This window comes from Dipodomys ordii, unplaced genomic scaffold, assembly GCF_000151885.1.
Source record: "Dipodomys ordii isolate 6190 unplaced genomic scaffold, Dord_2.0 Scaffold105, whole genome shotgun sequence".
Lineage (NCBI taxonomy): Eukaryota > Metazoa > Chordata > Mammalia > Rodentia > Heteromyidae > Dipodomys > Dipodomys ordii.
Genome location: NW_012267321.1, coordinates 409,513 through 433,992, shown reverse-complemented (window position 1 = coordinate 433,992; position 24,480 = coordinate 409,513). Strand labels below are relative to the sequence as shown.

Sequence of the window (24,480 nt, the reverse complement as noted above, 5' to 3'; positions counted from 1 at the left end):
AAAAAAAAAAAAAAAAAAAAGATTTCACCCTCAGTGTCTGGGATTGCAGACCTCAGCCCTCTTCCCTCAGACCCAGGGGTCCAGACTAACCTCCCGCAGACCTAGGGGTCCATCCCCCCAGTCCTCCTCCTTCATACCTGAGGATCCATGTCCCAACCCTCCTCCCTCAGACCCAGGGGTCCAGGCCTCAGCTTCTTTCCTCAGGGGTCCAGGCCCCCGTCTTCCTGCCTCAGATCCAAGAGTCCCAACTCCTGCCTCCTCCCAGTCTCTTCTCTCACATCCAGGAGTCCAGACCCTAGACACACACACACACACACACACACAAAGTCTGGATATCCAGGCCCCAGCTCTTTCAGCAGATCTGAGCTACTGGTCCCAGGCCTTTAGTTGGTCGTCTTTTCCTCCATCCTTCCTCCCCAGGGCCTCCCTTCTGGGGTCTGGTGAATGCAGCCTGGAGCCTGTGTGCAGTGGGGAAGCGGCAGAGCCCAGTGGATGTAGACCTGAAGAGGGTCCTGTATGACCCCTTTCTACCTCCACTAAGGCTGAGCACAGGGGGAGAGAAGGTAAGGGGCCTGGAGGAGGGGTGATCCTGTGGGGGAGGCTACAGGAGTGGGGGTGCTGAGGTGAGAGATGGACCTGGGGGAAAGAGGAGTGCCTGCTGGGAGGAAGGGAATGTTCTTAGTGTGAACTAGACCACTTGTTCTTCCCTTCCCAACATGGCTGCCCAGTCCTCCCATGTCTGAAGAAGCAATGGAAAGCAGAACATGGAATGGATGCTATTGTTATCCTTATATGATGAATGCAGACCATAGAGGCCCAGAGAGGTTAAGTAACTTGCCTAGGATCACACAGCCAGCATGGCAATGCCAGAATGAAAACCAAGCAGTGCGGTTCCAGCAATCCATATGGGGACCCACTATGCTGTGCCATTTCTAAGGAGAGCTGGCACCACCTTTTGCTTAGAAGGGGTAGCCAAAAGCCTCAAGAGTCGTTACCTTGGGGGCATCTCTTCCTTCACCTCCCTTTCCACCACAGGTTCTCTCCAGTTCCACTGATAAATAGGATTAGAAGCCAGTTCACTTCCTGTCCTCTCCGCTTCCTCCTCTCACAACCCCCCCCCCCATCTGCTCTATATCTTCTTCCACCTGGACTCAGACCACAGCCTTCATGCTGACCAGAGGCACTGGTTCCTGTCATTCATTTACTCCTTTGCAGCTGGAGATATTTAAAATGTCCAGCCTGCAACATTACCCTTCTGATCAAAAACTGTTCTGTTAGATAAATCTTAACTTCCCACTTCCATACTCTTTCCTAGATGTCTGACACTCTGTCCGATGTAGGGTTACATGTATTTAGTTTACTTAAACCAAAATACAAGCCTCTTCCTCATTGCCCACCAGACTGCATCCTCAGTACCACTGGGTTCCATCTGAACACCCTGGTCAACCCCATGACCTTTGTACTTGCTGTTCCCTTCCTCCTCAAATATCCTCTCTCTGTTATTTTACAGTTGATTGCTGCTCATCTTTCAGGTCTCTGTTCAACTGTCCCCTTCTCTGGGAAGCCTTCCCTGATTGCTCCCCCAAACCAAACTAGGTTTCCCATTGTCTTTTTCTCTTCCCAGTCTGAGCCCAGGATGTAACCAGTTACTTCAGGGATTTGCTGTTCATTGTCTGCTGTCCACTTGGTCCTTGTTCTTTTCTTGTCATGCAGGGCATGTGGTAGTATCTCAATAAGTGCATGTTAATTAAGCAAAGTCACCAATATGGAGTAACTACTATGGGCCAGGAGGGAGCCAGGTACTCAGATTTATGTTCAAAGCTTAAATGATTGCTGGACGCAAGAGAACGGAGGATTGGAGGGAAATAGCTCTCCCTGGGTCCTCTCACACCCTGCGAAATTATGATTCTTCCACAGCTCCGAGGTACTTTATACAACACTGGCCGCCATGTCTCCTTCCTGCCTGCACCCCGACCTGTGGTCAACGTGTCTGGGGGTCCCCTCCTCTATAGCCACCGACTCAGTGAACTAAGATTGCTGTTTGGAGCTCGTGATGGAGCCGGCTCTGAACACCAGATCAACCATCAGGGCTTCTCTGCTGAGGTAGCCACTCCTTACTTGTGATCCTCCATCCTGGGTCACCCCAATTTCCATCCCCTTCACCTCCTTCTCTTGTTTCATGGTTCCCCCAACCCTCAGACCTGGTCTTCCACCCCTCAGCACCAATCCAAAGCCCCCAGCCCCATTCTCTGTCCCCGCCCTCCACCAGGTGCAGCTAATACATTTCAACCAAGAACTCTATGGAAATCTCAGTGCTGCCTCTCGGGGTCCCAATGGCCTGGCCATTCTCAGTCTCTTCGTTAACGTGAGCATGTGGGATCCAGAGTTCTGGGGGAGGTGGAATGAGAATTTTGGACTTCTGGACTCCAGTCTCCTCACCTTGTACCTCCGCTTAGGTGGCCGGTAGCTCAAACCCTTTCCTAAGTCGCCTCCTTAACAGAGATACAATCACCCGCATCTCCTACAAGAGTAAGTCTGAGGTGTGTCTGGGAGGGAGCACCCACACATGGGTTCAAGGGTTCAGGAGAGGCAACGCCTCTTCATGCTGGCCTGATATTCCTACAGATGACGCCTATTTTCTTCAAGATCTGAGCCTGGAGCTCTTGTTCCCCGAATCCTTCGGCTTTATCACCTATCAGGGCTCCCTCAGCACCCCGCCCTGCTCAGAAACTGTCACCTGGATCCTCATTGACCGAGCCCTCAATATCACCTCCCTCCAGGTGACCCTCTGTCTGTACCCCTCCCTCCACTATTTTATGCCTTCCTTTCTTTTTCTTTTCTTTTATTTCTTGATCAGTCATGGGGCCTGAACTCTGGGCCTGGGCGCTGTCCTTCAGCTCTTCAGCTCAAGGCAAGCGCTCTACCACTTGAGCTACAGCACCACTTCTGGTTTTCTGGTGGTTAATTAGAAATAAGAGTCTCACAGCCCTTCCTGCCCAGGCTAGCTTTGAACCGGGATCCTCAGATCTCAGCCTTCTCAGTAGCTAGGATGACAGGCATGAGTCACCGACGCCCAGCCACAGCTCTGCTTTTAATGTTTCAATCAAGGGCTGGCTTGAGCCTGGATCCTGAGATCTCAGCCTCCTGAGTGCCTAGGACCATAGGCCTGAGCCATCAGCACCGGGGGCAGTTTTCTCCCACAGGCCAGGGGAGGTGGGCGGGGCCACGCGATGCCACGCCCACCTGTTCATTCACTCCCTTCCCCCCCCCTCCCCTGGCAGATGCATTCCCTGAGGCTCCTGAGCCAAAATCCTCCATCCCAGATCTTCCAGAGCCTCAGCGGTAACGGCCGGCCCCTGCAGCCTTTGGCCCACAGGGCCTTGCGGGGCAATAGGGACCCCAGGCACCCCGAAAGGCGCTGCCGAGGCCCCAACTATCGCCTGCATGGTATGATCCAGTCTGCACCCTTTCCAACGTCCTGGTCCAACCCAACCCGCGTGTGTGTTCCTTCCCTCTGTGCCTCAGTAATATGCCCCTCTCCCCCTCTCCCTTTGTGGCTTCCCTGTGGTCCAGTCCGGGCTGTCATTTTTCTCTCTCCTCCCTGGTCCACGTGCTACCGCCCAACATCTCTCCCCATGTCTTTTCCATTTGATTATAACCTGAGTCCCCGTCACTTCCTTCCTTGTGCAATTTTTCTACTGGTCTGTACTGCTGTCACTTTTCAAAAATGGCATGATCCGAATCACCCCCCATTTTTTTCGTGTGGTACGACCCGATAATGGGCCACCCTTACTGAAAGGTCAACATGGTATGACCCATCTCCCCCCCCCCACACACACACACTTCCTCTGGCAGTGGTTCAGCCCAGTGATGTGATGGTACAGTCCTGGTCCTTCGGTCCCCCGCGTACACCTTCAGATAGTTCAGCCTAAAGCTGAACTGGATGTCCTTAGTTCACTTGGCTTGCAGCTTCCCCGAGGTTGGATCTAGGACCTCACTAAATATATCTCCCCTGCCTCTGTACCTGGTACCTTCTGGTTCCCCCTTCGCCACCTTGGGTGGTAGGGTCCAGCTCCGCGGGCCCCACCCCCTGCCCTGCCCCTTATGAAATGATCCCCCCCCCAACCAGTTGTGTTCTCTCTTGCAGTGGATGGTGCCCCCCACGGCCGCTGAGCCTCCCCGTCGAGGATTGTGCCTGTCCTTCCCCAGCCTCCCTGTCAGGGGAGGGGAGTCACCCCAAAACAAAGCTATTAAAGGGACAGAATACTTCCTGATTCTCGTGGTCTGATTCTCAGGCGCGGTGGGGGGAGATATTTGTATACCAAAGAGTGACAGTTTTCTTCCCCCGGACCAATTTCCTTCTTCCAAAGCATTTGCTACTTGGTGTTTAAGCTTTGGGCTTTCCTTTGTACCGAAGGCTCCTTTAAGAGGCACCTCTCCGCCCGCACCGACCCCCCCCCCACCTCCCCGGACAGACGGCACGCGCTGAGCCATGTGCTTCCCCCTTCCGCCATCCTCATTGGTCCAAACTGGGTCAAGGTCCCGCCCCCTGCGCCACCTCCCATTGGGCAAATGTAGGTCAGTGTCCCGCCTCCTTCCCAAAGGCAAGGCAACTTCACGAGCTCATCCCCTCACGCGCCCTCCTGGTCCTTGGCGGATCCAGGGGCCCCATTGGCTGGACGCCTCCAGGGGTCGGGACACGATTGGCCCGTGCTTGCAGCCGGAGGGAGGCACGCGGCCGGGTTGCACGGCCGAAGAAGCAGGCGGGGCCGGACCGGCGCGGGCGGGGGCCCGGAGGAGGGGCGCGCGCGCTGTGGCGTCGGGTGTTTTGGTTTGGATTTTTTTTTCCGCGAAAGAAGTTTGCTTTGGCCACGCCTCGAGGCGGCCGCTTTCTCCTGCCCCCTCCTCCGCCCCTCGGCGCACACCTCTCGGTGCAGATTGCAAAGCGCCTTCCCTAGCGAGAGCTGCAAATGTTGCAAGATCCAAGCTCGCCCACCTTGTAACGAGAAGCTCCCGTGTCCCCGGATATCCTCGGGTGCAGAGAATCGGACACCTGATTTTGTCACCCATTCGTCCAGACGGTATGATCTCCTGGGAACCTCTTGAGTTGCACGTTTCTGCACGGTGCACCGCAAATCTCCATCGATCGTAAGATTTGCAGCGTTCTGGATACTAGAAGCTTGCAAGCTACGCTCGCCCGACCCTGGGCAGACACTCGCTCCCGAAGCACCGAGGTGTGCAGGTGACTGGCAGCCTAGCCCTTCGCCTCTCCATGAGCCCATGAACCTGGGGGCAGGTGCCCGGCGATGGCGAGGCCTCTGAGCGACAGGACCCCGGCCCCTTTGCTGCTGGGTGGCCCGGCCGGTGCCCCTCCTGGAGGGGGAGCACTGCTTGGGCTTCGGAGCCTTCTGCAGGGGACCAACAAGCCCAAAGAGCCGGCCAGCTGTGAGTTCTAGCCCCACTCCTTTAGGGACTCAAATGTTGGGGAGGAGGATGGATGGGGTGTCCATAGACACCTCCTACGTGCTCGGTGTCCATGTTTACCAATCTTTACTCAATTACCCAGGTGTTTAGGACCCCAGATCTCTGAGGCCAAGTCCCTAAAGTACCAACCTGCAATCTGTCCACAGGAGGACCCAAGGAATCTTAACGTCCTCAGTGTCCTGCTCCCCGAATACACTGGAATCTAGGCCCCAGCCCCCACTCCCTTTTGGCCTGAGAGTCTGCACCCCTGGGGTCTTGAGAAGGGAGGGGGTGTGTCAGCGGCTCACACGGTGGTGACACGGGCCTGGGCGGGGCTAGTGGGGCTCACATGGAATCTAGGAATGAGGAATGTGCCCGAGGAATAGAACCCCTTCCTGTCCCTTCCTAATCGTGGGGGAGGGAGGCAAGAGGAGGTTCGGCGTGCGGCGGGTGGGGAACTACAGAGGAATTACAGAGCGCTTTTTTTCTCTCTCTCTCACCTGCCCACCCCACCCCCCATCTCCTCTCTCTGAACTTCTGTATCTCTTTTCTTTGGATGTGTGTGGTGCTCATTCCTTCCCGGGCCTCTGTCCCCTCTCTCTCTGTGTCGGTGGCTCCCTGGGTGCCTCTCCCTGTCTTTTTCTCTCTGGGTATTTCTCTCCATTCTCCCTCCTTGCCTGATTTGTCTCTCCCCTCTGACACTCGGTCCCCCCCTCCCTTCTCTGGATCTCTGTCATCTCTGGATCCTCTCCTATTTTGGGGGGTGTCTCTTCTATTCCCCCCCCCATCTCTATCCCACCCCGTGTTTCCCTGGTCCGCAGGTCTCCTGAAGGAAAAGGAGCGCAAGGCGGTTCTGCCCGCAGCCACCGTCCCGGGGCCCGGCCTGGACACGGCGGGTCCTGCAGATGCCCCGATTGGGGCTGTGGGGGGCGGCGGGTCCCCGCGGGGGCGCCCGGGGGCAGTGCCTGGCCCGGGGCTCTTGGCACCGCTGCTATGGGAGCGCACGCTGCCATTCGGGGACGTGGAGTACGTGGACCTGGACGCCTTCCTGCTGGAGCACGGGCTCCCGCCCAGCCCGCCGCCCCCCGGAGGCCCATCGCCCGTGCCCTCGCCCGCGCGCACTCCTGCACCCTCCCCGGGACCGGGCTCTTGCGGCTCCGCTTCCCCTCGCTCCTCGCCAGGGCACGCCCCCGCCCGGGCTGCCCTGGGGGCCGCCGGCGGCCACCGCGCAGGTGCGGCGAGGGGCGGGGCTGGCGGCGAGGGGGCGGGGCTTGGAGCTGGGACCGTGGGATCCTGGCTGCCGGCAGGGGATTTTGGGTGTCCTCGTCTTGAAAGGTCCAAGTTCTGTTCTCCCCCCACACACTCCCCACCCCCTCGTCCCCTCTCCCCTAACTAAATAGGTCAGGGGCTGCTGATCTTTCTGGATCCGTGGGGAAGGAGGGACTCAGGATCCAAAGTTTCCAGAAGCCTCTCCAGGAGATAGCGTGAGACCAAAGGGTCCCAAGGCTTCAGGACAAGAGCCGGGCTGGGGACTGGCCCCGAATCTGAGCTCAGAATGGGTGGCACTGGCTTAGGACGGAACTCCGACGCTCTCTTAAGATCGGGAACCTCTGAGGCCGGGGCTGGGCGCAGATTTGGGTTGCCCAGGTGAAAGGAGCCTGCACCCTTGTTCGCAAGAGTCCCGCAGAGGGGGGAAGATCGGGAGGGAATCTTCATTCTGGAACTTTCCAGGGGAGCTCCCAGCATTCCTAAGACAGGAGGGCCTGGGAATCTCAGAATCGTGGGCACCCCAGTGGCAAAGGGCTTGGGTGTATAGGAATGGGGCCGGTTCCGATGCCGCCCCCCCCCACCCCGACGAATGGGAGGGTCGGGTCGGGGATCCTTGGAGTGAGAAGTTGGAGCGGAAACCGGAAGGAGCGAGGGGAAAGGTGAGGCCCTTGAGGGCGCCACGGGAGATCTTCAGGGGGGCAGCTACAGGTCTGAGATTCCTGGGTACCCCTGCCCCTGACCTCCAGGCAGGAGCGAGGGCTAGGTCTCCCAGCGGCACATTCCCGTGCCACGTGAGCCCCTCCCTCCTCTGCGCGCGGCGCATGCGCCGACACGCGCGCGGGGGGGGCGGGGCCCGGGAACGTGAGCGCGTCCGGGCCGGGGGGAGGAGGGAAGCAGGCGGCGGCGGCACGTGACTCGGCTCTGAACCCGTGTCCTCAGTTGGCCCCAGCTTGTTGGCTTTTAAAGGCACAGGCGCTTCCTGTTGCCCCAACCTTCAGAAACTTCAGAGCCATTTCCACTCACTGCTCAGTAATCCTTTGCGAGCGAATTGCTCTTAAAAAGAGTTCAACTGGAGAGTCTTTTTTTTCTTTTGGAGGTTCTTTTTCCTTGCACAGCCTGAGGTTTTAGCATTGCCCAGAGGTTAGGCTTTAAGGTAGACTATGTGGGGGGACATAAACTAAGTGCATATATTTAGAGGCTTAGAAGCTATTACCCGGATTCGTGTTACTTAAGGCTAATTCATGAGCTGATCTGTTTCCCTGTTTGCAAAAGTAGAGGTGTCTCCCTACCTAAGCATCTTTGTGTCTTAGGGAACTTTCATATTTTATATTACATAGGTCTATGCCTGGCAGACAGGCAAGCTTTAGGGTACACTCAGGAGGGCCTTCCACGTGCTGGATTAAAATGCCTGGGCAAGGGGAGGTTGGGTAGCTTTTGGGACCCTAGTCCCCTAAATCAATGTATGTTCAAGTGACCTGTTCTGTTTGTCAAGGGGTGACCTCTCGGGACACACCTAGTCCTGTGGACCCAGACACAGTGGAGGTGCTGATGACTTTTGAACCTGACCCTGCTGATCTCGCCCTGTCAAGCATTCCAGGCCATGAGACCTTTGATCCTCGGAGACACCGATTTTCTGAGGAGGAACTTAAGCCTCAGCCAATCATGAAGAAGGCAAGGAAAATCCAGGTGCCAGAGGATCAGAAGGTGAGCCACACAAGGGATGTGGGGACCAGGCCTGGCCTGGGACAGAACCACAGCTAAGGAAGTCTTTGCTCACAGTTGACCTGGATTTCTCACTGGGATGATCATTCAGGTGTTCTTGGCCTACATCCAAAGATTGAGATCTTGAGGCCCACAGGGGCTGGGGCTTTGGTTTGGGGTTCATGAAAGTGTTTCAGCAGGCTGGGCCGGGTCTTGATTGTTCAGGCTTGGAGTTTCTCTGAGTTTCAACCATCCAGAACCCCCAGTGGAGCAGGGCGTAAGTTCCAGGAGGCCCAGCTGCCAAGGACAGCTTCATTAGCCCCTCAGCCTTGCTTCAGTGTGGGGGCATCCTTTGGAGTGATCACCTCTTGCCCTGGAGGCACAGTCTTTGCTACTGTATTTGTGAGAAGCTGGGTCTGAAGGGTATGGTTGGGGTGGTGACTGAATTCTTGTTTTTGTGCTGTGGTCTTCTTGGTCTCCCTTGCCTGTGGGTGGGGCACAACCATCTGCAGATAAGAGCCCCAGAGTCTAGACTGATAGCTTCTCTTATTCTGATTCCATTATCTGGGCCCGTAGATATGTTCTAACAAGTAGCAACTAGCCTGAATGAAATGGGAGCCGAGGGAAGCATTTTCCGCAGCTGGCAGTGGTCCTTGGTAACTGCATTCTGGGATTGGAGGACCCAAGGGGAGGTCTCAGGGGCCAGGGTAGCTCTCCAGCTTCGGAGACTCACCACTTACAGCTCACTTTTCTTTGCCAAGGAGCCATGAGGTTGCCTTGGCAACTAGGTCAAAAGAGTCCCAGGGTTTTAATGACAACAAACTCCCATCATTGGAGGGCCTACCTAAGCTTTCCTTAGCAACCAGGGAAGGTGATGGATAATAGGCTGTGGTTAAGTCCTCAGGCCCTGAAGGCCTGGTTGCTAGGGAACAAGCATCCTTAGCAACAGGGATCTAACTTCAGGCCCCCAGCTGGGTGATTGGGGGGGGGGGGTATGCTTTGCTGCAGTGGAGACTCGGGACTTGTGTGCTTTAGCTCTTTTGCTTGGGATCTGTTCTCTTTAGTAACCCTTGAGATCCTTGGGTACCCACCGCTGCGAAGATCGGGTATCCCCCAGGCTCTGCTGCAGAGCAGAAGCACGGTGTGCGGGGAGGAGGGGGTGCCGGAGGTGTTTAGAAAGATGCTCAGCGCCCTCATGCCCGGTCACCCACAGGATGAGAAATACTGGAGCCGGCGGTACAAGAACAACGAGGCGGCGAAGCGGTCTCGGGACGCCCGGCGGCTCAAAGAGAACCAGATCTCGGTGCGGGCGGCCTTCCTGGAGAAGGAGAACGCCCTGCTGCGGCAGGAGGTGGTGGCCGTGCGGCAGGAGCTGTCCCACTACCGCGCGGTGCTGTCCCGCTATCAGGCCCAGCACGGGGCCTTGTGAGCCGGGCCGCCCGCAGGTGGAGCCGCCTCCTCTTCCTCCGGGCTCAGAACCCCCCGCCCCCATCCCCGCCCCGAGGCTGGGGTCCGGCCAAGCGGGGTGTCCCAGGGACGCAACGATGCAAATACATTTATATTTTTAAGAAAAAGTCAAGCCTCCCCGCTCCCTCCCGTGGAGGGGGGAGGACGGGGAGGGGGGGTGGTGTTCCGGTGTGCACGTCGGGGACCCCGCCTTCCCAGCCGCCTCCGTTCACTCGATCCCGAATAAACCTTGAGAACCAGAGCCGGCTGTTGTGGGGCCCCGCGGCGGAGGCCGGAGCGGCCGGGAAGGGTGAAGCGCCTGCCTTTTATTGCATAGACCTTTTCAATTGCTTTTAGATCAGGGGGCGGGGGCGCGAACCGGAGGGTCGTGGGCCCCGCTCCCACCGCCCGGAGGGGGGGGGATGGAATGGAGTCGCGGCTGACCCGGGAGCCCCCCCCACTTCCGGGGAACCGGCCCCTGGCAGCCTGGGACGCGGAGGGCGGGCAGGGCCTCCACTCGGCCCCGCCTTAAGGCAAAGCTCCGCCCCCGGCCGCCGCGGGCGGGGTGGGAGGGGCGGCGCGTGGAGGCCCGGGCCGGCCTGGGCCGCTCCGGCACTTCTCTGGACCCCCGCCCCGAGGAGGGCGGGCAGGCGGGCCGTCAGAGTAGGCCGGGGCTCGGGTCTCCCGGAGGTCCGGAGAGCAGGGTCGCCAGGCCCGGGTGCACCTGCGCCTGGAGCGGCCCGTACTCCACCAGCTCCCCGTCCACCGTGAGCATGCCGCGGGGCGTGAGCGGCTCCAGGCGGAAGGCGCGGACGGCCGCGTAGCCCAGGTGCGGGCAGCGCAGGCCGAACTGCGCCCCGCGCTCCATGGCCAGGAAGAGGCGCAGCAGCGTGGCGCGCGAGACGCCGGCGCGCACCCAGCACAGGTGCGCCAGGCCGTCGTCGAAGCGCGCGTGCGGGGCCGCCACCAGGTCCGCACTCAGGTGGCTGGGGGACATGGCCAGCACCAGCACGAAGTCCTCTTCCAGCGTCACCCACTCGGGGGGCAGCGGGCTGCCCAAGGGAGGCAGCAGGTCATCGGGGGGGCCCCGCGGACAGCCCTCAGGGGCCCCAGGGGCGGGAGGCGGGGGTCCCGGGGGCACTTCCGTGATGGGGGAGCTGGGGGGAGAGGGCAGCAGCAGGTCTGGGGACAGGGGCGCGTCCCCAGCTCCTCCCCAGTCTCCCACCAGTTCCGGGCTCCTGCCATTGACAGTGAGCTCAGGCAGGGGCTCGGGGGAGCCGGGGGAGACCAGGGCAGGCTGGGAGAGGGGCAGGGGCAGGTCAGACACCGAGCGGTGCAAGGGGGAGTGGGCCACGGGCGGGGCCGGGGCTGGGGCCAGGGTCAGCTCCGACTTGGCCCGGGGCAGGCTGTGCGCAGGGTTGGGCAAGGCCGAGTCCATGTCGGCAGGCAGGTAGGAGAGGCGCCCCGGGTAGGTGTGCAAGGCCGCAAGGCCCAGCACTGTGCCCAGGGTAAATCGGGCATTGCCCAAGGCCCGGAAGCGCTCGCTCTGGATGTCCACATCTGACACGAAGCCCCAGGCCACAGCGAGGAAGGAGAAGCAGCGGGTTCCGGAGGCCAGCGTCACCGAGAGCAGGTCCAGCGGATGGCTGCCACCCCGGCATAGCAGCAGTGTACAGTTGAGCAACAGGTCTATGCCCATGGCCGGCTGGAACCTTTGCAGCCACCGCATGGGGAAAGAGCAGAGAGGCTTGGCTGAGACCCGGCAGGCAAGGGGAGATGGCACATGATCACCTCCAGATTTTTCAGCACCTGCTTTGGGCCTGCTGGGAGTCTGGCACTGTTCTTGCTACTAGGGAACTGGGGTGTGGGTTGGGGGTGAAGCTATCCATTGTCCTAGGGAGGCTTCAACCCTTAGTTCACCCACCCAGAGGAGCCCCATACCTACCCCCCAAACTGGTTCAGTGCTCCAGCCAGCGCATTGCCCGAGCCACAGGGGAGGACGCCCACAGGCATCTTCACAGCCTCCTTCCAGTCAGGGCGATCCAGAAGCCCGTTCAGCACCTGGAGGGGGTGGTGTGAGACCACCTGTCCAAGAGCCAGCCCTTCAGGGCTCAGGTTAGGGCAGGGAACTCCTACACTACCTCGTAGAGCAGCCCGTCTCCTGAGACAGTGACAATGCCATCCCACTCGCTCAGTTTCAGCCCCTGCACCAGCTCCCGGGCGTGGTTCTGTCGTTCTAAAGAGGCGTAACACAGAATCAGGCAGGCTGGCAGGCTTCTTCTAGCCTGCAGCCCCCACCTCTCATCCTGGCTGTCCTTACCTGTCTGTATCAGGTTGAAGGACAGCCCAGCTTCAGAGATCATGGGCAACACATGGTTCATACACTGCTGCCAGGCCAGGCCACGTCCCCCAAAGGGATTGACCAATAGGAGCAACCGTGGTCTCCTAGGTAAGAGGTCAGGGGTAATCTCTGTAGGGGAGGGGGAGAGAGAGGTGTACAGAGGCCAGGGACCCAGAGCCTGCTGACACTGTTTTTCTCCCAGCCCTCAACAGGCCAGGCCCTGGGGCCTAGGTGTGCCACTCCACCCCTCACCTGTCTCTCAGGTGCTGCTCATGCAGGGCTTGAGTGTGAAACCCAGTGCCCTTTGAACACACTAGGGAGAACAAAGGAGCCATCTATCCTCAGACACCTGATACTTGGATCAGGTCTGTCCTGGTGTGCCTGAGGAAAGCTTATTTTGCTAAAAGCCTTCCCTGACCCTCCACAGCCTGGGGGCTCCTGGGGTAGCCTATTCCCCTTGGGTCTGGATCTCGCTTAGTACTGCCTCAGAGACACGTCACACAGACACAATGGGGGAAGCCACCCTAGCTGCGCATCTCACCCCCATCCCCAGGCAGCGGCACTCCTCGGAGCAGACACTTGAGGGCTGTGGTCCAGCGCTGGGCCTCAGCCCGGTTCTCCTCATAGGTGGCCGCCCCATCTACCAGGAAGGTGTGGGTAGTTCTTCGGCGGCCCCCACGCCGGCCCTGCGGGTAGGTGTAGATGCAGAAGTAGGCTGCGGTGTTTGAGGCACTGCTGCTCTGCAGAGTGCAACATCCAGACACCTCGGCCAGGGGCACCAGGCCACCCCGGGGTCGTGCTTCTGGCTTTGGGCGCAGCTGCTGGATGTGCAGGGCCTTCAGGGTGAGGGTGAGGGCCACTCGTCGTCCACAGGCTGGGTAGGAACCAAACTCGCCATGTAGGAGAGGGATGCTGGCAGCAGATGGTGGAGCCATGGCCTCAAGCCCTGTCCAGAGTGCTGCTAGGCCTGTGGCTGTAGCTCCAGGTCAGCAAGTGCTCCAGCCTCTGTGGGAGGAGAGTAAGGGTCAGCATCCAAGACCCCCATGACAGGTGGAGAGAGGGACAGGGCCTACCAGGGCAGTACCAGAAACAAGAGAGACATGGACGAAATGCCAGCATCCCAAAGGGCCCAGAGACCTGGGCATGCAAACAGATATTCATTCCTTTATCCCTGTATTCATTATTCAGGGTCCTCTGTGCTAACCATGGTGTTAGGGCAAACACAGCAGGAAACAAAGCAGACAAGAATCCCTGCCTTGCTGTGGCTCAAGCGGTAGAGCGTTCGTCTTGAGCTGAAGAGTGCAGGGACAGCGCCCAAGCCCAGAGTTCAAGCCCCACGACTGACCAAAAAAGAAAGAAAAAGAATCCCTGCCTTCCCTGGGTTTATATTCAAAGCAGAAAACACTCAAAATAGGACACAAGAGCATGTCTGGTTATTACCCAATATACCTTAGGTAACAGAAAACACTCAAAATAAGACACAAGAGCATGTCTGGTTATTACCCAATATACCTTAGGTGGAGAATAAGGCAGAAGATTGGATAATGGGGGCACTGAGTCATCCGCAGGTGAAGAGAGTAATAAATAACCCTGGACAGGCAGACACAGCAAAAACGCCTGAGATCATGTTGGGGAATAAGTAGCTCACTCCAATGAGAAAAGCCACAGCATGAGAGGAGAGAAGAAGGGATGAGACAGAGACCACCCAGGGGATCAGAGAAGCCACAAGCCAGTGCTGGAAAAGGGCAAGGGACAGAGAACTTGTCTCTGAGCACTGACCTGGACGTTGTCAGCCTGATCTTCAGGGAGAGGGCAGGAGGCAGAACAGAGGTCCCTTTCTCCAGCCCTCTGCAAGGCTTCTGCCTCTCACCTCCTTCCAGCTCAGCTCACCTTTGTTCCCTTCCAATGCCCTGCCTCACCTACTCCTCACCCTAGAGTCCAGCCCCCCTGTCCCTATTGCTCACTGGGACAGCTGCCTGAGACACGAAGCCATCTGTGGACTCACGATTAGCAACCAGCTCTGTGCTGTTTGCTAGGGCAACTTCCTGGATGCCCAGGTGTCTGCCTCACCCCCAAACACACAATGCCCCCCCAATGGGGACCTTAACTCAGACTCAAGCACAACGCCCTAGATGTTATCCATTCCTGAGCCTGGCTTAATCTGGGACCCCAGATCTGAGCCTGGACTTCCATCCACTGGTCCTTAACCCACAGGCCTAACTCTGTCTCCAGGCCCCTCGGTCGCAGGCCTGGGTCTCCATCCCTAGGTCTTTGCGTTGCAACCTACATTTCCATTTCCCACCCGAGCATTCCCCAGTTCCGAGAGCCCACGTGTCCACTCTTCTGGGTCCACCAGTGCACCCGACTCCGGTCCCTGCCCCCATCCCCACACCATCCTCACAAGCCGAGTCCTCCTCCAGGCCCGGGGGGGGGCCCCCAAGTCCGCACAACCGCCCCCAGCGGACCTAAGGGTGGGGCGGGGAGGGTGTGCATTCTTGCAGCCAATGGCCATGCGGCCAACCTGAGATACACCAATGAGAACGCGCGGGGGGCGGGGCCCCGCGACTCACGAGCTTGGCGCAGGGGGCGGCTACCCGAGCAAGAGAGAAGGGGGCGGGGACTCTTGCGCCGCCAGGCCAGCGGCCATCATAAGTGAGGGCACACGCGCAGCCGGAGTGGCGTCACAGGCCCGCGGACAGCACCGCCGGCGCCTTCTTTGTTGAGGGAAAGCTCGGTCCAGCCTCACCTCCACCTCCACCTTTCCATCCATTGAGTTTCTAAGGTAGTGAGTGGGAGGTAAAGAATCCTGGCAAAGACCGGAGTGAATGGGAGCTTTTATATTTTAGGGGCAGGGTAAGAAAGGCCCAGGACCACAGGGTCAGCCAGACCCAGGGAAGGGGACTGGAAGCCTAGTCTCTCCCCTTCCCACTCCCCACCCCCCCAGGGCTGGGATATGAACTCAAGATCTACTAGCCTGCATGATGAGATTGAAAATAAATGCGTCCGAGCAGATCTAACATCAGACCGAACTGCAGGAAGGCAAATGTGGCAAGGAAGAGATCAAAAGTGGAGGTGTGGCTCACATGGTAGGGGAAGTTCATTCACTTCTTGCCAAAGACAGATAGCTGGCTGGAAACCTACAGGAGCCACAGATCCAGACACGTGTCAAGCATTACGCAGACAGAAAGGAGATAAAGCAATGGGAACTCGGAGTCCCCAGAGAAGGAAGGTTAAAAACCCCGAACCAAAGAGGCTGAGGTTCAGATCCAAAGACAACTTACGATGAAAAGGGATCCAAAAGTTAGATACAGTTGGAAGAGAAGGAGAAGGAGGCTTCCAGCCCTGTATGGCTTATGGGAAGCCTCTACCATGGCTGGAAAATGGTGGAGAAGAAAGCTATTCACCTGCCTAGAGATGAGCTAAAAGAACCATCACAGTTCTGAGCATTTCAGATGGACGCTTACCTGGTTCTGCTGCTCTTCTGATTTAAAGTGTCCACTCTGTCCAGCAGCAGGACCTCCTTTGCCCTTCGTCCAAGGCCATAGGAGGGTGGTCTGAGCCAGGAGTAAGGCCTCACTGTCCAGGCCTGTCCTCCAACTCTGTGAAGGAGATGGGAGTTAAGATGAAGCATCCAGCAGATGGCAAAAGATGCTGCTAGACTCTGTGCCAGAGACCATCAATCAGCCCATCAGATTGCTAATTTCAAGAAATAACTAGTATGTACAAAACACTGACTTCAACATTTTTTATTCTCTTGTGTAACCCAGAAAACTGCCATATATGAGAGTTGCACTAAAATTTTTTCTGGACACAGGTGGCTCACACCTGGAATCCTAGCTACTCAGGAGGCTGAGATCTGAGGATTGGGGTTCAAAGCCAGCCTAGGCAGGAGAACCTGGGGGATTCTTATCTCCAACTAACCTCCAGAAAACCGGAAGTGGCTTCACTGTGGTTCAAAGTGGTAGAGTGCTAGCCTTGAACAATATAGAGCTCAGGCACAGTGCCCTGAATTCAGGGCCTGGAATTCAAGCCCCACGAACAACCCCTCACCCCCCCAAAAAAAAAATTCTTCCAAATAAGGAAAGAACACAGACTCACCTAAGATGATGACACCACTAAGTAGAGGGGCGGAGAAATGCAGAGCCAGGACCTGCTTTGTTCATTTTAGTGACAGCCTAGCACTGTGTTTCTAATTTTCCCTGGAGTTTCACTCCACTTTCACTTTGAACTCAGGAATAGGCAAGCAAGCACCTCAACTACTTGAGCCACACCTCTGATCCTTTTTGCTATAGTGCTTCTGCAGATAGGGTTAACTCTAATCCCCAAATCTGCTACCTGGTGTAGCTGGGATTACATATGTTAAACACCATACCACGTTTGTTTGTTGAAATGAAGTCTCCTGAACATCCCCAGGCTGACCTCAAACCAGACTTATATCTCTGCCACCCAAACAGGTGGAGTTACAGATGGGAGCCACCACGACGGTCCCGGAGGCGCTTGTTACCCAACCTCTCTCCACCCCATTTCCCACTCCCGGGCCTCAGCGTGCTTTGTCTGCACCCTAGTACCTTGTATATCCTTCACATCGAAAGTGCTGGGCCAGTTGAACCTGTCGGCCTTAAAAAAAAAAAACCGGTCCCTCCCTGAGGGGGGAAGACTGAGGAAGGATCAGGAAACAGGTCGACTGGGGGGCAAAAGAGAAGCAGAAACCCAAGAGGTGGAAACAGACAGAACTACAGATTGAAAACTGCAGCAAGGCGATCTCCGGTTAGACATTTAGCAGGACTTCCAGAGCATCGGAGGCGCCTACTAGTGCGAGAGAAAAGGCAACTGTGAACCTAAGGAAATGCCGGAAGCCTTGGGGTGAAAGGTTTTTCCAAGGCCCCGCCGGCCCCGCCTCCTCACCTCCACCAACACTCGGCCCGCCAGGTCCTCCCGGAGCCACCGAGAGGCGGTCGGGCCAGAGCGTCGCCGCCCGAGGCCTCCTAGCTCCACGCATCTCTCCAACTCCCGGACTAGATCCCTTTTTCCCGGAAAAATACAGAGAGCAGACACTGGAGCAGGGCCAGAGAGGATCCTGACGTGCGGCCCTTCTATCCTCGACGTCGCGCTCTTTTTTCCTCTCCCCCCTCTCCTACCCCTTTGGTTGTTCCTCCGCCCTTCTAGCGAGATCCTCCCACCTCACCATAGAGAAGGCCGGCTGGTGGTAGAGTGTCGCCTCACGCTTGTGTGACGTCACGAGCGCGCCGCGCGCCGGGGGCTTTCCCCCGCCCACTCCGGCGCCGCTCGCTCTTTCCGCGTCTGGCTGAGCAGGAGGCGCCATCATGGTGAGCATTCTTTGCGGCGTTCACGTCGGGACCATCTGCCTCCATCCTCTCTGGTTTGGGTCTGGGGAGATGCCCGAGGGGTGTTGGGGTTCTGCGGGGGCCCGAAGGAAGCGATTTCCGAGGCCAAAGGGATTCCAGTGGGACCCCGGAGACTGAAGGGGTCGGAGCCGCAGCCTCGGGCCTCCTGCCGCACTGGTGTCATCGAAGCGTTAAGACGCCCGAGTGATGGACCCTGGCCCGCAGGCCGGGAGGTAGCCGAGCCGGGGTCCCGTTCTGGGCGGCAGCTGGCGTTTGCTAACTCTGCCCGGAACTTGTATTATTAAGTCCTTAATCTGAAAGTCTCGGTCCCCGGTCTGCCCTGGCCGTGTTTCTTCACGGGACTCGGCACAGCGGGGTCGTGGCCGCAGGTGATGACCGTCTCCTGGTTTTGTTCGTCTGTGAGAAACAGACTGGAAGGAACTCATCAAGTCCGGTTAGCGGGGTCAATGGGAACTGGCGATGCTCGGCGGGGCGGAGTGTGGGAGAATAGTTGAGGGAGCAGATGGGTGATTGTTGGAGGTGATCGTGGGGTTTTCTTAGCCCCCCAAAATACTTGTTTGAGTGCGATGCTGTATGTGCAGTCTCTCCTGAAATGTAACTACAACAGAGGTGTGGTGCTAGTTGTTTTGAGATTGACATCTCAAGCTGGCTTTCTAGGTGATTGGGGTGGGGGGCAAGTAATAAGGTTTGTTAATGCAAGGGCTTTACACTTTAATCACATTTCCACTTGTAACACTTAGCATCTTGCAACTAGACAGTGTATAAAACACTTTTATGGTGGTGAATAGGGCTCTTGCGTTAAAATATTTTTCCATGCTGGGCTGGGAAGATGGCACAGTGGTAGAGCGCTTGCCTTGCATGCATGAGGCCCTGGGTTCGATTCCTCAGCACCACATAAGCAAAAAGAAAAAAGCCAGAAGTGGCGCTGTGGCTCAAGTGGTAGAGCACTAGTCTTGAGCTGAAGGACAGCGCCCACGCCCAGAGTTCAGACCCACAACTAGACCCCCCCAAAAAAAACATTTTTCCATGCTGTAACATGTAAATGTTTGTTTGGTCTCCTTTTAGATAGGTGTGATGGGCCTGGGATTTGAGGTGCTATCATCATTGTTGGGGTCCCTGCTGGGTTTCCAGGATAAGTGATCATTTGTGTGATTTGCCAAATTCAGAATTAGGTGCACAGTTGTCCTTTCACCCCCGCAGGGAGTCGACATCCGCCACAACAAGGACCGCAAGGTTCGGCGCAAAGAACCCAAGAGCCAGGACATCTACCTAAGGCTATTGGTGAAGGTGAGCTTGGGTCTAGATCTTTGGGCAGGGCTGCCACAGGTGTCCTTTCTGCAGGGGTACAGTCTCCTGTAGCTCTGACCCAGAGCTTCATGCTTGAGCCTCTTGAAGGAAGGGACCTGAACCCATTCTGTCCCTCAGCCTGGGGTGGGGGAACCAGGCAATCCCAGCTAGCTTAGGGTTGAGCTTGTTCTCTCTTCCTTCCCCCACCCTTGCAGCTGTACAGGTTTCTGGCCAGACGAACTAACTCTACCTTCAACCAAGTTGTGTTGAAGAGGTTGTTCATGAGTCGCACCAACCGGCCGCCCCTGTCCCTGTCCCGGATGGTGAGTGGCAGGTCCAGAGCGCTGGAGTCTCCCCTAGGGTGCAATCGGAGGTCTGTAGATGTCTGCTTTGGCAGGTGGCTTTGGTTCCTCTCTGTAAGGTGGGGTGGTGATGGCCTTTGGGGCCATGTTCTAAGCCTTTATAGTTGAACAGTGAAGGTTTATCACGCTGTAACCAGTCAGAGCTTGGAGGATTTTCCAAGCTAGACCTGACTCAAGCTTGTCATGGTTTGGGGGTGGATGAGACTGTCCTAAGACAATGGGGTTGAAATGCCAGAGCCACTCACCCTTTGTATGTCCCGAAGATCCGAAAGATGAAGCTTCCTGGTCGGGAGAACAAGACGGCTGTGGTGGTGGGGACCGTGACGGATGACGTGCGCGTACTGGAGGTGCCCAAGCTCAAGGTGCGAAGGCTCAGGACATCCCTCAGATCTGCAGCTTGGTGGGCATCACCAGCCAGCTGTTGGGGTGTCTTGTAGGATTGGATGGGGTTGTCAGTGCTAGGGGTGGGCGTCCAGGCTCAATCTCTCTCCTCCAGTACAGAATTGCTGAACAACACTAGCTGTTGAGCCTGTTGTGGGTTCCAAGTGTAGGTTTTGCCATTTGGTCCTTTGGACAAGACTGAATTACTTCTGCCTGGCTTTCCTGATTTGTTGCACGCTTGTGGGTGGAAGGGGACAGAAGCTTTCACTCAGGATTGCTGGCCACAGTCTGAGTGAGCCAGGTTCTACTCTTCTGGGCTGCTGACCGCTGTTCATCTCCCTCAGGTGTGCGCACTGCGTGTGACAGGCCGGGCCCGTACCCGCATCCTCAAGGCTGGGGGCAAAATCCTCACTTTTGACCAGTTGGCCCTGGACTCTCCGAAAGGCCGGGGCACCGTCCTGCTGTCTGGTGAGTGGTGGGTGCCTGGTGGTTGGGGCAGCTAGGCACCAGGCCCAAGATCCCTGCTTGGCTTATTATTTCTCCTCACCCAGGTCCTCGTAAGGGCCGGGAGGTGTACCGGCACTTTGGCAAGGCTCCGGGAACCCCACACAGCCACACCAAGTGAGTATCTGGCCTTCCTTCCCACCTCTCCACACTGGCCAGCAGGGGGCGGGAGGGGTATGACTGCTGGGGTGGTACTGCCAAGGCTCCATTCCTGTGTCACCTCTATTTCCTGTTGGGTGCACTTCCTCTCACACATCTTCTCTCCCACAGACCCTATGTCCGCTCCAAGGGCCGGAAGTTCGAGCGTGCCAGAGGTCGACGGGCAAGCCGAGGCTACAAAAACTAACGATGGACTTTATCCCATTATTAAAGATATTTTGGATGCCATACTCTGTCCTCCGTGTGTTGATGGGAGTCGGGTGGTCGGGTCAGGGTTTGGGAGACTTGGTAACAGCTCTGGTGAAGAGGGGCCTCACAGGATTTCTGCCTGTGGGTGGGGCGTCTGTGCTTAGTGGGGCCTCACCACACCTGCTGGACCATCTGGCCATTAGGATCAGGGCCCGCCTCTCTAGGTGTCAGGTGTACCTCTACTTCCTTGTAGCCCGCCCCACCCTCTCTCTAGATCTCCCTTGCGCTGTAGGGGGTATGGGGGCAGGACAGGCCCCACCTCTTTCTCAGGAAGCGTCAGGTCAGTCCCTCCCTTTGCCCTGTTTACCCAAGGGGCTAGGCTTCCTTCCCCTCCCTGCCTAGGAAGGCCAAGGCTCAGTTGCCGGAGGAGCCACAGAAGAGGCAGAAGATCTCCAGCCCCTCTTCCTGAAGGCAGGAGATGGGGGGAAGCAGGTAGAGCCAGCAGGCTCAAGGCCTGGCTCTCTTCTGGTCACTTCTGCTGGGCCTGGAGTGCAGTGGAGGAAGTGAAACATTGGACTGTGGACAAGAAGGGCTTGGTGGCATTGGGCAGGCCAGGAATCTTTGCCAGGTGGGAGATGCCTGGGTGGTCTCCGTCAGGGCACACCTGTGTGTGACTTTCCTGCAGCACTGGGCCAGACCTGAGCACCACCCACCAGACTGAAGTGCATTCCAGCCAGACAGCGGGCCAGCCCTTCCCACAGGCCCAGGGCTGGAGTTGGCACAGGTGGGGGCCTTGCCCAGCCGGATTCTATGCCTGCCAGACTGCGAGAGAGCCATTGGCAGGCCTCACCCATCCTGCCCTTGCTGAGCGACCACACCGGGCAAACCACTTATTTCCTGGAAATGGCTGGTAGTGTCCAGACCTTTGTCCTGGGCAGGTGGATGATCAGCCTAACAAGTTGGGGACATCCAACTCCTGCACTTCATTGTGGCTGGTAGGCTTGATGCTGTGTGGTTGTGCCGGTGGTAAGAGCTCCCCAAGGTGCAGGTGGGGTCAAGCTATCTCCCCTCCCCACCCATGGGATGGTGGAACAGGCCAGTTCGTGGTGACTGCCGGCAGCTGGGGCATCTGAGCTGGCTAGCACACTGGGCAGGTGATCTGATTGCTGGGACCAGCAGCCAGCTGCAGGGAGTGGCGTGGACATTGGCAAAGCCACCCCGGAGACCCTGGATGGCCATGTAGAGTCTGTCAGATGGTCAGTCCTCCGAGGACAGCCAAGGCCCTCCAGGCACGGCCTCTCCTGCTACGCAAATGGCAGCCTCACAACTAGCAGCACTGGGAGAAGAGCCCGGGGCTGAAGTGCCCACGCTCAGCCAGGCCAGCCACAGCTTCCTGTATTCTGAGGGCCAGCGGCTGGCGCTCGAGGCTCTGCTAAGCAGGGGCACCGAGGCTTTCCATGCCTGCGTGCAGCAGGAGGGGCTGCGGCCCTTCCTGAGCAGGGATGAGGTCCAGGGCCTGGCTGTGGCTGCCAGAGACTGGACAGTAGATGGACAGGAGCCCAGCGGGCTAGTGCAAGCAGCAGCTACCAGCCCTGATGGGGATGGGGACAGCCTGACCTACTGGCCTGCGCAGTCGGAGGAGCCTGCTCCTGAGCTGCGGCTGGGCTGGCCGGAGGACACAGCCTGGAAAGGCATCACAAGGGCGCAGCTGTACACGCAGCCCCCTGGCGAGGGCCACCCACCCATCAAGGAGCTGGTGAGAGTCCAGATCCAGGCCGCCAATAAGGTAAGTCCCCAGGGAGCCTGGCGTCCATCCGTTGGCCTCTGGCTGCTCCCACAATGGAGACCCCTGCCAGGCCCCCTGCTCCCCACAATCCATAGCCCTGGCACCCTCAAACCTAATTCTGAACCCCATCTCCACCATCTACTCCCCCATACCCCACCTCTTGCCACCTTCACCAGACCCAGCACTGCCATGGTGCCCCACAGCTCACAGGAAAAAAATACTTGTTCTGTTTTGTTTTGCTTCACTTTGAGAGGCGGTCTCAACTTTGCTTAGACTGACCTCAAACTTTTTCAGTCCACCTCCCTTCACCTCCCAAGTGCCCGGGATTACAGGCATGAGTCACCATGCCCAACTAGACAGTCTTTTTATGTCGCAGTCTTGGTGGTCTCCAGATACCAGTACTAAGTGGCTGGGGTCCATTGGTTAATGTCATGGTCCCTCCTAGGGCCCTGTGAGGGGAAATCTGTTGTTAGGCCCATGGAGGAGTTGGGGAAACTGAGGCATGGGGTGGCTTAAGCACTTGCCTGTAAACGGTCCTCGGGCAAGTCATGCGGTGAGCCAGGGTTTGTCACCCTGCCAGATCCAAGGCCCTCAGCATGCTCAGGTCTCCAAACCACCCCTGGGTGGACTTCAGAGGCCCACCCTTTCGTGCCTGTTGCCGGGGATTCAGGGTTGCAGGACCTGGAGCGGGGCTGCCACAGACAGTTGGACAGTACAGAGTCACCAGCTGCTTTCAGCTGTTAGGGGCTGGGGCATTGACGAGGGGCTGTATGATTCTCACTGTCCAGGGTCCGTAATTCGGCCCCTTGAGGCTCATGCCTGCATGCAATCCCAGCTACTCAGGAAGATCTGAGGATCGGGGTTCAATGCCAGCCTGGGCAGGAAACTCTGTGAGCCTCTTATCTCCAACCAACCAGTAGCAAAAAGCCGGAAGTGGCACTGTGCCTCAAGGGGCAGAGTACCAACCTTGAGTGAAAAAGCCAAGCAAGAGCATGAGGGAGGCCACAAGTTCAACCCCAATACTGGCACCAAGAAAAGAAAAATAGCCATATAGCCTGCCAAGCAGCCCCCCCGCCCGTGTGTTCTGACATCAGGCCTCTTCCTTCCTTCGGGGGAACACTCATGTCTACATTGCCTCCCTCCCCGCAGCTGGTGGCTGTAGTCATGGATGCCTTCACTGACCCAGACCTGCTGATGGATTTGGTGGACGCTGCCACGCGCCGCTGGGTCCCCGTCTACGTGCTCCTGGATCACCAGCAGCTCCCCAGCTTCCTGGCACTGGCTCAGCAGCTGGGTATAAACCTCTGGACCACGGAGGTAGGCGCTGGGCCAGAGGTGCTGACCTGGCTCATGCCAGCCCTAGCGTCCCATGAGACGTGTTGGGAGGGGTGCCAGCGAATGCTCCCTGAGGGGACTTGGAGCGCTGGGTCAGAGGGGTTTCCCCTCTGGGACAACTATGGAACTGGCCTGGAGGGGGCCCCCATGATGTGACCGATGAAAAGCGTGTTCCTAAGCCAGGCACTAGGGGCTCACGCCTGTAATCCCAGCGACTCAGGAGGCTGAGATCTGAGGATCGAGGTTTGAAACCAGGCCAGGCAGGAAAGTCTGTGAGACTCTGATTTCCAATTAACCAGTAAAAAGCTAGAAATGGAGCTGTGGCTCAAGTGGTAGAGCATTAGGACTTCAGGCAGGAAAGTCTGTGAGACTCTGATTTCCAATTAACCAGTAAAAAGCTAGAAATGGAGCTGTGGCTCAAGTGGTAGAGCACTAGGACTTCAACCAAAAAAGCTCAAGGAGAGCACAAGGTCCTGAGTTAAGGTCCCAAGAAGAGCAGAAGCGCGCGCGCGCGCACACACACACACACACACCCATGTTCTTTCTACCCCCACCAGAATCTGGACATCCGTCTGGTGCGAGGCTGCACCTTCCAGAGCCGCTGGAGGCGGCAGGTGAGCGGCAGTGTGCGAGAGAAATTTGTACTCCTGGATGGTGACAAGGTCATCTCAGGATCCTACAGGTACAGCCCCTCCCCTCCCCTCCCCACTCCACCCTTCCCCTCCTCTCTCCTTCCCTCTTTGGCCTCTGGCCTCACTTTTAAAATAGGTCCAGGCTGGGAAGGTGGCTCAGTGGCAGAGCGCTTGCCTTGCATGCATGAGGCCCTGGGTTCGATTCCTCAGCACCACATAAGCAAAAAGAAAAAAGCCAGAAGTGGCGCTGTGGCTCAAG

At 57.6% G+C, this 24,480-nt stretch overlaps 5 protein-coding genes across 7 annotated transcripts in view; 4 read left to right on the top strand and 1 right to left on the bottom strand.

Annotated features, from left to right (window-relative positions):
- The window catches only part of Ca11 (carbonic anhydrase XI), a 10,987-nt gene extending 6,713 nt beyond the window's left edge, over positions 1-4,274 (top strand). The window contains exons 2-8 of the mRNA XM_013027566.1: positions 388-563; positions 1,918-2,103; positions 2,270-2,365; positions 2,457-2,529; positions 2,626-2,780; positions 3,282-3,447; positions 4,148-4,274. Of these exons, the coding sequence (XP_012883020.1) occupies positions 388-563; positions 1,918-2,103; positions 2,270-2,365; positions 2,457-2,529; positions 2,626-2,780; positions 3,282-3,447; positions 4,148-4,173 (878 nt within the window). The 3' untranslated portion in view covers positions 4,174-4,274. The remainder of the gene's footprint in view (positions 1-387; positions 564-1,917; positions 2,104-2,269; positions 2,366-2,456; positions 2,530-2,625; positions 2,781-3,281; positions 3,448-4,147) is intronic.
- A 573-nt stretch (positions 4,275-4,847) lies between these two features.
- On the top strand, positions 4,848-10,141 carry Dbp (D site of albumin promoter (albumin D-box) binding protein). Of its 2 annotated transcripts, XM_013027866.1 has the most exons (4): positions 4,848-5,445; positions 6,285-6,695; positions 8,225-8,436; positions 9,647-10,141. In XM_013027866.1, the coding sequence occupies exons 1-4, from the start codon at positions 5,307-5,309 to the stop codon at positions 9,860-9,862; spliced, it is 978 nt and encodes a 325-aa protein (XP_012883320.1). In that variant the 5' UTR covers positions 4,848-5,306; the 3' UTR covers positions 9,863-10,141. The 2 variants fall into 2 exon arrangements, with proteins under 2 accessions (XP_012883320.1, XP_012883319.1); XM_013027865.1 differs by lacking the exon at positions 4,848-5,445 and having other exon boundaries at positions 5,883-6,695.
- Positions 10,142-10,482: 341 nt separating this feature from the next.
- On the bottom strand, positions 10,483-17,344 carry Sphk2 (sphingosine kinase 2). Of its 2 annotated transcripts, none has more exons than XM_013027851.1 (7): positions 17,126-17,344; positions 15,685-15,819; positions 12,762-13,225; positions 12,200-12,349; positions 12,021-12,115; positions 11,825-11,940; positions 10,483-11,591 (listed from the first exon to the last, which is right to left on the bottom strand). In XM_013027851.1, exons 3-7 carry the CDS (start codon positions 13,153-13,155, stop codon positions 10,538-10,540), a joined length of 1,809 nt encoding a protein of 602 aa, XP_012883305.1. In that variant the 5' UTR covers positions 13,156-13,225; positions 15,685-15,819; positions 17,126-17,344; the 3' UTR covers positions 10,483-10,537. The 2 variants fall into 2 exon arrangements, with proteins under 2 accessions (XP_012883305.1, XP_012883304.1); XM_013027850.1 differs by lacking the exon at positions 17,126-17,344 and adding an exon at positions 16,789-17,073.
- A 107-nt stretch (positions 17,345-17,451) lies between these two features.
- On the top strand, positions 17,452-20,509 carry Rpl18 (ribosomal protein L18). The gene is made up of 7 exons (XM_013027852.1): positions 17,452-17,547; positions 18,787-18,873; positions 19,089-19,196; positions 19,499-19,597; positions 19,961-20,084; positions 20,168-20,237; positions 20,391-20,509. The coding sequence occupies exons 1-7, from the start codon at positions 17,545-17,547 to the stop codon at positions 20,464-20,466; spliced, it is 567 nt and encodes a 188-aa protein (XP_012883306.1). The 5' UTR covers positions 17,452-17,544; the 3' UTR covers positions 20,467-20,509.
- A 1,271-nt stretch (positions 20,510-21,780) lies between these two features.
- The window catches only part of Fam83e (family with sequence similarity 83, member E), a 9,272-nt gene continuing 6,572 nt past the window's right edge, over positions 21,781-24,480 (top strand). Inside the window, exons 1-3 of the mRNA XM_013027564.1 lie at positions 21,781-22,254; positions 23,404-23,571; positions 24,147-24,271. Of these exons, the coding sequence (XP_012883018.1) occupies positions 21,781-22,254; positions 23,404-23,571; positions 24,147-24,271 (767 nt within the window). The remainder of the gene's footprint in view (positions 22,255-23,403; positions 23,572-24,146; positions 24,272-24,480) is intronic.

Excerpts from the sequence above, each read along its gene's own strand:
- Dbp (XM_013027865.1), top strand. The coding sequence starts at position 6,020 with ATGTGTGTGGTGCTCATTCCTTCCCGGGCCTCTGTCCCCTCTCTCTCT. Across the intron at positions 6,696-8,224 it reads CGCCGGCGGCCACCGCGCAG|GGGTGACCTCTCGGGACACA; the intron begins GTGCGGCGAGGG and ends CTGTTTGTCAAG. Across the intron at positions 8,437-9,646 it reads AGGTGCCAGAGGATCAGAAG|GATGAGAAATACTGGAGCCG; the intron begins GTGAGCCACACA and ends GGTCACCCACAG.
- Sphk2 (XM_013027851.1), bottom strand. The coding sequence starts at position 13,155 with ATGGCTCCACCATCTGCTGCCAGCATCCCTCTCCTACATGGCGAGTTT. Across the intron at positions 12,350-12,761 it reads GCCGCTGCCTGGGGATGGGG|AGATTACCCCTGACCTCTTA; the intron begins GTGAGATGCGCA and ends CCTCCCCTACAG. Across the intron at positions 12,116-12,199 it reads CTTCAACCTGATACAGACAG|AACGACAGAACCACGCCCGG; the intron begins GTAAGGACAGCC and ends ACGCCTCTTTAG.
- Rpl18 (XM_013027852.1), top strand. Across the intron at positions 18,874-19,088 it reads ACCTAAGGCTATTGGTGAAG|CTGTACAGGTTTCTGGCCAG; the intron begins GTGAGCTTGGGT and ends CCACCCTTGCAG. Across the intron at positions 20,085-20,167 it reads GGGCACCGTCCTGCTGTCTG|GTCCTCGTAAGGGCCGGGAG; the intron begins GTGAGTGGTGGG and ends CTCCTCACCCAG.